This window comes from Podarcis gaigeae (assembly GCF_964106915.1).
Source record: "Podarcis gaigeae genome assembly, chromosome: 6".
Classification (NCBI taxonomy): Eukaryota; Metazoa; Chordata; class Lepidosauria; order Squamata; family Lacertidae; genus Podarcis; species Podarcis gaigeae.
In genome coordinates, this window is record NC_139682.1 from 6,499,623 (window position 1) to 6,510,735 (window position 11,113).

Sequence of the window (11,113 nt, forward strand, 5' to 3'; positions counted from 1 at the left end):
TGTGAAGAACATGAATTGCTACCTCTAATGGAATAGAGCAAGAACAGGGCTGGTGGATCTCAAAGAAGCAACATCCTTTTAGCGCCCACCACTGCTTTCCTTTACGTATATTTGTCTGCCCTTCTGTTATTATTCAGGCCAACCCGAACAGCGAGGAGATTTGGCTGGCTGCTGTGAAGTTGGAATCTGAAAATAACGAATACGAAAGAGCAAGGAGGTTGTTGGCCAAGGCTCGTAGCAGCGCCCCAACAGCCAGGGTAAGCCATGCATAGCTCTACGGGTATTTCAGCATTGAAACCACCACCCAGGTCCCAGTGAATGTATGAAACCACCTTTACAGACCTGGACACATTTCTCTGTCTAGTCTAATGGTGATGGTTTGAGCAAAGGGTCTTTTTCCAATCCTTCATCATTAAAGTCCTTCAACTGGAGGTGCTGGGGATTGAGCCTGTGACATATTACAAGAGGAAGCAGCCGCTCTGGGACCAGTTACAGTCTGGGTCTTTTCAATAGTTTTGCTTGAGTTGCTTTTTAATATTTTAAACATCTTGCTTCCCAAGTGTTCATGGTCCAGTACAAACTCGATTAAATTTGTTGAAATGAGCAACCAAACAGTACAAAAACTTACCGTATTTTTCGATCTATAAGACGCACCAGACGCACCTAGTTTTTGGAGGAGGAAAACCAAGAAAAAAAATATTCTGAATCTCAGAAGCCAGAACAGCAAGAGGGATCGCTGCGCAGTGAAAACAGCAATCCCTCTTGCTGTTCTGGCTTCTGGGATAGCTGTGCAGCCTGCATTCGCTTCATAAGACGTGCACACATTTCCCCTTACTTTTTAGGAGGGAAAAAGTGAGTCTTATAGAGCAAGAAATACGGTATTTATGGGGCATAATAGCTCTTGCAAGCTGTGGGTGTGTTTGGACTGGAATACGTGTGGTCTGGCTGTGACAGTCTTTGAGATGATCTCTCTCTTCCCCTCACCTTCATCCTCTTAGGTCTTCATGAAGTCTGTCAAACTCGAGTGGGTTCTTGGGAACATTGCTGCAGCTCAGGAGCTCTGCGAGGAAGCGCTGAAGCACTACGAAGACTTCCCTAAGCTGTGGATGATGAAGGGGCAAATAGAGGAGCAGGAGGAACTGATAGAAAAAGCCCGAGATGCTTATAACCAAGGGGTAAGGGCACAACCTGCTTCCTTTTCCTTTTCCTCTTCCCCGCCTCCTCCTCATTCCTTGGGGAGAAGATGGAAAGCTCCAGCAGTAGCCTCTGCAGTTGAGCATCCCTGTGGAAAGCCAAACAGGAGCATCAGAGGTCAGGCTCCTGGCTCAGACCATTGCAGCCACTGCATCAACCTTGCAGTCTCTGTCAACGTTTTATCAGGCATGCCAGCAGTTCTTCTCTCACTCCCACCCCAGTAATTCTTGCATGCTTTTGCGTTACTGTTTGGCTCGGACAGATTTTGTCCGTGAGGATTAATGAGTTGTTCCGGGAAAGTGACTGACTAGCGAGGCTGCTCTTAAGTATCTGATCGATAAACCAGGCTCTCTATAGACGTGCCCAGCTTGGACTTGTTAACGGGAACAGTTGCCTAAGGACAAATAAAGTCTTGTTTTCCCCACCCCCATTCCATGATGGTGCAGAGATAATTCCTCTTGCAATGAAAAGAGTCCAATCCAATAAATACAGTTTGTAGCCACAGGTCTTTTCAGCAACCGAAGTGTCTGTGGCTACAATTATGTGCACAGTTGTGGCTTCTTGAGTAAGGCTTTATTCCCTTCCAAACAGCTGAAGAAATGTCCTGGTTCCATACCCCTTTGGCTGCTGTTGTCCAGGCTGGAGGAGAAGGTCGGCCAGCTCACCCGAGCCAGAGCCATCTTGGAGAAGTCTCGCTTAAAGAATCCAAAGAACCAAGACCTGTGGTGAGCCTATGGAGATTCCGTGTCTTTCATTTCTTAGAAATCTCCTGCAGCTTTGCTAACCTTGAAATGTTGTGTTCTTCCCTCCCGCAGGTTGGAATCCGTGCGATTAGAATACAGAGCTGGACTGAAGAACATCGCCAATACGCTGATGGCCAAGGCTCTGCAAGAGTGTCCCAACTCAGGTGACAGAGGGGTCGTTTCTCTTTCGTGTGTTGGCCTTTGCTTAACCTTTGAGTTGACTTCTGAGAGCCAGTGTGGTGTAGTGGTTAAGAGCGGTAGTCTCGTAATCTGGGGAACCAGGTTCGCGTCTCCGCTCCTCCACATGCAGCTGCTGGGTGACCTTGGGCCAGTCACACTTCTCTGAAGTCTCTCAGCCCCACTCACCTCACAGAGTGTTTGTTGTGGGGGAGGAAGGGAAAGGAGAATGTTAGACGCTTTGAGTGAAAGGCGGGATATCAAATCCAAACTCTTCTTCTTCTTTTAAAAACACAACCCTCTCAATTAGCATCACAGCTTTAGGCTAGCTGGCACGCCTCTTCTAAAGCAAGCTCTATGTGCTCTGGCCATTAGGACAACCATACGGTGCGAGCAGGATCTGTGGTTATTCCCTCAGTGCCAATAGATATTGGGCAATCCATGGGTTTGAACTTTGACATTGCCATGCCTCTTTCTGGTCCGCTAAGCTCCAGTCTACGTAGGCCTCATTCTCCTTCGAAACTCATCAGACGTACCAGATGGTGCATGTTTCAGTTTCCTGACACGTCTCCCTCTGGAGGCTTGTACTCAGTCTTGTTTGCTTATCTCTGGAGAGATGAGAGCTGATGCTTGAGAGAGGCTCTGTATGGGTCTATCTGTGGCAGTTAAAATTCTCTGTGGGTGGTCCTAATGTATGGCTGGCTTGCCCACACCAAAGGTGCCCAGAGCAACCTTAACGCTTATCTTCTATGCCAAGCCGCCTCCTATGGAGAAAAAGCCCTCCTTTGATACTAAGAAAATAAAGAGATTGAAAATGGTCAGTTCAGTCCACCAGGGCTTATTTCTTAGTCCTTGAATGTTGAGAAATGAATGCAGTGACTGAAAAAATGTTCTTTTGTAGTAATCACCGGGATGTTAAAAAAATATTTCTTTTTTATCTACGTAGTAATTAAATGAAGGAAGGGGCTGATTTGGTTAGGGTGGGCTGGTTGCAGATGTAGGATATAAAGCCCTTTAAAACAGGCAAACTCTGCATTCCAGATGTTTTGGGACTACAATTCCCATCATCCCTAGCTAACAGGACCAGTGGTCAGGGATGATGGGAATTGTAGTCTGGAGGGCAGGTTTGCCTATGCCTGCTTTAAAACAAAGAGTCGTGAAAGCACATCTGTGTAGGTCTCCTTTGCAAGATTCAGGTGTGCTGCCTGAGCTCATCCTGGCTATCCAGATGGGGTGGTGGCCGCACTACAAACCAAGCCCCTCCCAGCCCACATGGGATATTTCCCCCTCAGCCCAACCCCAAATGGGCAGCTTGCCTGTGTTGTTTCCTTGCACAAAACAGGGTGTCATGCTCCGAGCTGCTGGATTTCACGGTTTGCTATTGGATTCCCCCCCCCCTTAATGTGTTGATTTTTTACTTCCCTTGGGTCAGACCTCTGGTCCACCTAGCTCAGTATTGTGGTTGGCAGCAGCTCTCCGGGGTTTCGGTCAGGGAATCTCCCAGCCCTACCTGAAGATGGTGAGGGTTGAACCTCTGACCTTCTACATGCAAAGCAAATTCTCTGCTGCTTAATTACAGCCCTTCCCCCAAGTTTATTTCTTTTCATCTTTCTCCCCCCCCCCCCCCCCGCCCTCCTTGAACACAACATAACATAGATTAAAACTTGCCTATAATAACATTGTGTGTCAAGTACAGTGGTACCTCCGGTTACAGATGCTTCAGGTTACAGACTCTGCTAACCCAGAAATAGTACCTCGGGTTAAGAACTTTGCTTCAGGATGAGAACAGAAATCGTGCTCCGGCGCCACAGCAGCAGCAGGAGGCCCCATTAGCTAAAGTGGTGCTTCAGGTTAAGAACAGTTTCAGGTTAAGAACGGACCACCGGAACAAATTAAGTACTTAACCCGAGGTACCACTTCATGGAAAAACAGCGATAAAACTCAATACTCAAGCTTGTTAGAAAGCACAGGGGAAAAGAGTCAAAACAAAATTCAGGCCAAACAGTTCTTATAACTGCAGAAGTTTAATCAAGAGGGTGGCTAGAGAGAGACCTTTTGGGTCAAGGAGTTCTGCACCACAGTTGCAGAAATGGCTCACCAGGTGGTGCAGAGCTGCTATGCTAGCTTCCTGGCAGGTACAAAGGGTCACTGTTGCTTACCTGGGGGAATGAGCTGGTGGGGAAGTCAGCACAGTGCTTGAGTGTTGCCTTGGCTGTTCCAGTGTGGTTGCATCACACCAACCTCCCCATCACAATCCCAACCTACCCTCCCCAGTAAGCAACAGCGGTTCACATAATAAAAATAAAAATGTTATTTATACCCCACCCTCTTCAGCCAAGACCAGGTTCAGGGCAGCTAACACCCGATATAAAAACAAATTGATTGAAATACAACTTAAAAACAAGATTAAAACACAGCCTCATTTCAATGGAAACTCAAATCAAAAGCTTTTTAGGGCATGAAAACGTCAAGTCTTCACCAAGGCTAACTTTCCAGACTGGTCCTACATGGGTCAGAAAAAAGCCAGGGAAGTCCCCAAATAGGAGTTCCATCACAGGAGGGAAAAGGAAAAAAGAAGAGGGGGAGGGAATCAAATTGATTCCAAGCTGAAGGCCAGGCAGAATAACTCTGTCTTATAGGCCCTGCAGAAAGAAATCAGATCCTGCAGGGCCCTGGTCTCATGAGACAGAGCGTTCCACCAGGCCGGAGCCAGTGTTGAAAAGGCCCTGGCTCTAGTTGAGGCTAATCTGACTTCCTTAGGGCCCAGGACCTCTAAGGTGTTGCTATTTATGGACCTTAAGATCCTCCGTGGGGCATACAAGGAGAGGCGGTCCCCTAGGTACGAGGGTCCTAGGCCGTGAAGGGCCTACTGGTAAGCTCACGTTTCAGCTCCACTCCACCTGGCGAGGTTGCTTCCGAGCAGGGACATGCAAAAAGGGGCAGGTGAGAAGCATCATTCAGAAGCACACTGTTCAGTTTGGGGATCTCAGCAATCTAATCCCTTCTGTTTGTGTTGCCAGTATTAGCACCCGCAGAGGTTTTAGTCTTAAGAGAGATACAGACGTATCGAGCATCTGCTGGCAGCAAATGTATGCAAAACTACCTAAATTAAAACGGTGGAGTCTTTTTCTGTGTGTGGGAGCCTGCTGGCTTGGAGGTTATAATACCTGCTGTGAGTAAGCAATAGCAGCTTGCCATTGTCTGTTATCTGGTCCGACTTCAACCTTCTTTGACTTTTAGGAATCCTGTGGTCGGAAGCAATCTTCCTAGAGGCAAGACCCCAGAGGAAGACCAAGAGTGTGGATGCTTTGAAGAAATGTGAGCATGACCCCCACGTCCTCCTGGCCGTGGCCAAGTGAGTAACGGTGTCTGCTTTGCAATCTGACTTGCAGGGTTTATAAAGCCGCCTTTGGATAAGAAAAGTCTGGAATCCTAAGTTCAGGTCCCCCTTGGTGGACTTTGCTTAAAGGCTGAGCGATCAAGAAGTTGCATGAAGTTAGGAACAGTCGGCACATGCTCTGCACAGCTCTTCTTCCCCTTGCCTCCTTTTCCTTTCATACTCCCAATTTCCCATTTTTAAAGACTTGTGGTAAATCACAAAAATTATGTGTTGTGTTTAAAAACAGTCAGTAAGCATTGTACAAATCTTGGATCTCCAGCTTGAGCAGCTTTTAATAAGTTGAAGCAAACTGCATATGATTTGATTTTGGTGCATATGCTGGAGTGGCTGATGTTGGATTATTTATTATTTATTGACTTACTTATTTAATTCCATGAAATTTACACAATGCTTGATTGTAAAAAAAGAAACACACAATTGAAATGATTTACAAAGAGATAAAACAGTAAATTCACAACCCTTCTTGAAAATGTGCAAAAGTTTAAATATGAAAACAGGTTAAAATTCCCTCAGCTGTCTAAGCAACTTGATATGCTTGTCTACACAGGAATGCTTTTAGCACATTTGTCAGCCATTATCAAGTACTGCAGTGGCTTTGAAACTGTGTTATGAGAATATCAGAGTTTTCCTTGAATGGAAAATGAGTAGAGGTGGACACAATCTTCTCACAAAGGCAGCTTGCCCTCCTGATAGTCCCCTGTTAACGCACTAGGGAGCATTGGCTGTGCTCTAGCATGCTCTCCCTTTACAGACCCAACAGGCCTGGCCAGCATTGCCCTGTGGGGCTGGAGCATTTGCCCCTCGGAACCGCCTGCAGTTTGCTCATGTTCTGCTACAGACACTCAGGAGTGGGGTTGTTTAGTACATGACCCGATCAGCACTACTAATTTGTTATGATAAGTTAAATTTGCTCAAGGCTGTACATGTATCTTTGAAATGATTCCACCCCACCCCCAACTTTGTTAACTTAAAAAATCCCAGGGCAGATGGATTAAAGATAGCAAAAGGGTTAGGAAATTGCACGAATGGAGATAGAAATTTTCAAAACCACTGGAATGCTTGGCTTGGAGAGTCTAAACTCCAAGACAAATGGGTAGGTTCCTGAGAGATTTCAGGATAAATGAGGAGTTACTGTAGTTCTCGACAAAAACCGCCTAGCTTTTGCTGGTCATTTAAGCAACGTTTCATTGCCCTAGTGACCTGTGTCCCTGCCCTGTGATATGATGCAACCCATAATAATCAATGGGCTTTCAAATGACTTCTAAGAGCATCAGGTGTGAATCTTACAGGTAGTGTTTCTTTCTTCTTATCAGCCACAAGCCAAAGACGCAATCATGCAGCTCAGACTTGCAGGCAACCTTTCTATCAAATCACAGCAAATGAGATTTGTTGGTCTTGACTGAGCCTGTCTTTTGATGTGCATAAATTGACCCCTGTCACAACACAACAAAACAAAAGCCAGTGCAGCTGGTTCATTGGGGGACAAATCTTAAACGGGCACAAGCAGATTTTTAGAACATGCAGGCTGAAAAGCTCTGGAATTAAGCATAGCCCTTAGTTCTCCCTCCACAGCTGTGCCTGGCTGCTTCCCAGGTGGATTTTCCGTAGTTAACAGCTGTGCTCTGTTGGAGAAGGGGATCTCATTTGGTTGCAGACTTCAGCATTGTACACAGTCCACCAAGCGTGTCTCTTGACGCAGCTCCCTTTCATTTCCACGGGGCACGCACAGGAACCACTTCTGCGGCACTGTGCCCATCGTTTGTTCGATCAGCAATCTAAACAGTCTTCCATTTCCTAATCCCCCTGCCGGTTGGCAGCAGGCCGAGTTAGGTCTGTTTGTGTGTTTGCGGCAGAGTTGGGGCACCTATTGCCCTCCTAGTATTGCTGGGCTTTCAGCTACTGTCAGCTTTGGCCATGCTGGCTGCGGCTGATAAATATTGGGGTCCCGGCATCCTTTGGAGGGTCACTGTTTCTCTATCCCTCATTTATGGGACTGCTGTGCAGGTGTTGAATGGAGTGCTGCAGAGTGGATGAGCATTGCACAAATAAACTAAAGAGGGTCCATTCTGGCTCGGCTAGAGATGATTTACTGCTTTCCCTGGAGCGACTCATCTTTTAAAAGGCAGCTTAGCATTTGCATTTTATCTCCTTGCAAAGGCCAATATAATATTCTGAAGAGCATTCCCAAAGTTGTTTCCTCTGCATAGGCTGTGTGACTAGATACTGGTCAAGGCAAATGCCCCGATGCAGAATGTGTTGTCAGAACGGTGTTGCTGGTCTCCCCAGCTCACCTACTTCTTTAACTCTCTTTCCTCCATAGGTTGTTCTGGAGTGAACGTAAAATAACCAAGGCTCGTGAGTGGTTCCATCGGACGGTGAAGATCGATTCTGACCTAGGGGACGCCTGGGCTTTCTTCTACAAATTCGAGCTTCAGCATGGCACAGAGGTAACTTCAAGGGATCTGCCAATCTTTAATTGGACCCGCTGAGGAGATTTTGCTGATTTGGGGCACCTCAGTTTCCTGCTCCTTTTCCATTTCCAAGTCTGCAAAAGCTGAGGCTGAGCAGGATTCCATGTTTCTTGGGAAGGAGCTTCAGTGATCTTCTGGGGAGGGTGAACAAGGATCTCCCAAGAGTTCCTTCACCTGCTCCATATCTCTCCCCTTGGACTGCCTTTCTCGAAAGAGCATGTCTTGAAGGATGTCACTCCCTTCCTTCCAAGTGCTTCAGCAGTTCTCTGGCAAAGGCCTTTTTTAAAAACGGAAGTGTTGGGCAATGTACCTGCTACTTCATATGTGGAAGCAGGGTGCAGTACTCCCAGCCTGTGGTTCCACAACTCCTTGGGCTGATCTTTGCAACGGTGAGCTTTTCCATTGGCCCCAACACCGCCAGTCATTTCAGCAGCTGAATGCACATGACTGAGGACAGTGGAATTCTTATAGAGGGGTGGATTGGCCTTCCCAGCCCAGGGAAACTGAACCCACATAACAGGTCCTTCTCAGCTGCAGTCCTTCTTTTTTTTTTAAAGCATTTATTAATTTTCCTATAAAAATATCCATTTAACATATCAAATCGAATCCAATAAAAATAAAAAACTGAAATAAAAAAGGTCCAATTGTCTTCCAAATTGTAATAATTTTGTTTTGACTTCCCACGGTCTGAATTTCGAAGCGCATTCAACATCATAGTCCTGCCTCTCATCATCCTTATGAATAATTCCATGTCCGATTTTTCCCTTCCACATTTTGACTCTGGTTCTACGATCCTCATTCATGTCAGACAACAGATACTTTTTTTTTTCTATGGAGTGCAGGTTTGTCCGTATATTGTACTCCTTCAGCTGTTTTTTCATCGCACCGCTTCATTTAATTGCATCCAATTTCAAAGTTCTGTCCAGCTCTTTGAGAGTTGTTATTTTGGCAGCTCCCAGATCGTTAATCTTTCCCGTCCAGGCGTTATCAAAGAAACAGAGAGAAATTTCCTTCTGTAACCTCCTTGTTGATTTATCTTAAACAGACTGTTTGCAATGTAGCCATATATCTAAGCTAGTCCTAAATGCACATACCAGTGAGTGAGCCTCACAGTGTGCAGTGGGACTTCATTTCTGAGTAAAGATAGAATTGCACCGTTCTTGGGGGTCCTTCTGGATGTCAATGGTTAAAGCTGACTCCTGTGCTGTTTTCTCCCTGCAGGAGCAGCAAGAGGAGGTGAGAAAGCGCTGTGAAAACGCAGAGCCGCGCCACGGAGAGCTGTGGTGTGAGGTCTCCAAGGACATCAGCAACTGGCAGAGCAAGATTGGGGAGATCCTGGTGCTGGTGGCGGCCAAGATAAAGAACACCTTCTAGAGGAGAGAGGAGGCTTTGTTGAGCCACACCGTGGCCTCTTTACTTGGCTTCCCCCCCTTGGATTTCGTCCCCTCAAGCTATGGCTCCTGGAAGGAGTCTGGAGGGCAGAGAAAAGGGGGTGACTTTTTTCCCTGGTCAGGTTTAAAAGGAAAGCCAGTCCCTCCCCCAAGCGCTTCTTAATGAGCAAAATAACGATTGTGTAGGGAGAGAGCTTTATTTACCATCTTGGCCATCCTGAAACATGAATAGTGGGAACCTTGGCCTGTCAGCTGGCAAGCGTTTTATTTCACTCTGCCTGGACTCCACCTGGTGTGTTACTTCTGAAAAGCAACTGAGCCTCGATGAAAGTGACTCCTAGCTGTTTAGAGCATGGCAGCCTGCGGAACACAAACAGTGAAATATAATCTGTTTTCGAACGAGTTTAACTCTCCTGGTGTTCCACAAGGGGGATTTTCTCTGACAGAGAATGTTAGGGATCCTTAAGGAAAGCCTAAGACCTTTTCCGGAGTTTTTAGAGCTTCTTGTGTGGGAAGCTACGATGTTGGAACCAGTTCAGGTTTGCTGTGTAGATGTGACCCCATCGAGGCCTGAAAGGCAACGATCACTCAGAGACCCACAGGTGGCAGTTGAAAGGCAAAAGTTGAAAAGATTGACTTCAGGATGAGACCTGTTTGGAGCTCAGTGGGGTTAGGACAGAACTTCAACAAAATGCCTTTAGCTACATTAAAGTAGAGAGACTATTTTGTCAATTATTAAATTTCTCTCTCCGGAATTAAGACATGTCATCTGTCTTAAGAGGAAGGTATCACAGGAGTAGTACAGCAGTTGAAAATAGACTTTGCAGTCCACATACTTAACCATAGAAGTCAGTGGCATAAGGCTGGAAAAGCAAGAAGGAAACCCCTTTCTGTGTCAGACAGAAGAGGCGGCTTTTGAGGAGGACAGGTGGGTTGGTGAGGTCTGTGGGTTGTACACAAAGCCCAGCAGGAATGTCACCTGCACACGTCCCAGTGAAATGAATGGGCGCAGCACAATTGTTCCCGCAGGTACGTGTGAACCTCCCATTCATTTCACTGGAACTTGCATAAATATGTCCCAATGATGGACGTGTGTGGCTGCCTTGGATGAAAGTCTTTTTTTCGTGTAGATGGATTTTTAAAAAAATAAATCCCAGCTTGAGTCCCTCCCACAACAACACACCAAAGCTTTCCCATCCCCAGATGAAACGATCCAGCATCCCTGACACCATTTCTTTTCCCAAAACGTCTTCTGTGTTAAGATATATCTTGTGTGTTTCTGGATGAAACCTTGGTTGGTTTTTTTAAAAAAAACATGAACCGATGATGGTTGTACATAGTAAGAAGCTGTAAAATACAATCCTGTTTCGTTTTGTGATACTTTTTTTGACTCTGATCTTTACTGTGTGTGAGAGATGAGTGCGGTTGTTTGGAGTTGACAAAAAAACGTAGGTGGGAGTGGAGGCAGAGTGCTTACTATAGGAAAACCTCTAAAGTGGCAAACCCTTAAATTAGAGATGGGGGAAGGGGGCATGGATGTTCAGACATTCAGTAGACTAGCCTTTTCCAATGTCTTGCCCTCGAGAGGTTTCGGACTGAAACGTGAGTCACCCCCAACCATGGAAGGCCCCAGGCTGGGAGATACATCACTTGAAAATACAGCAGGAGTAGCCAATGTCATGCCTTTCAGATGGGAGATGTTGTCCAGCGATATCCGAAGGTCGCCACATAAGTTTC

General features: G+C 46.2%; 1 protein-coding gene across 1 annotated transcript in view; it reads left to right on the forward strand.

Annotated features, from left to right (window-relative positions):
* The window catches only part of PRPF6 (pre-mRNA processing factor 6), a 34,328-nt gene extending 23,572 nt beyond the window's left edge, over positions 1-10,756 (forward strand). The window contains exons 15-21 of the mRNA XM_083744175.1: positions 138-257; positions 999-1,175; positions 1,786-1,919; positions 2,010-2,101; positions 5,355-5,469; positions 7,835-7,961; positions 9,207-10,756. Of these exons, the coding sequence (XP_083600301.1) occupies positions 138-257; positions 999-1,175; positions 1,786-1,919; positions 2,010-2,101; positions 5,355-5,469; positions 7,835-7,961; positions 9,207-9,359 (918 nt within the window). The 3' untranslated portion in view covers positions 9,360-10,756. The remainder of the gene's footprint in view (positions 1-137; positions 258-998; positions 1,176-1,785; positions 1,920-2,009; positions 2,102-5,354; positions 5,470-7,834; positions 7,962-9,206) is intronic.
* Positions 10,757-11,113: the final 357 nt, after the last annotated feature.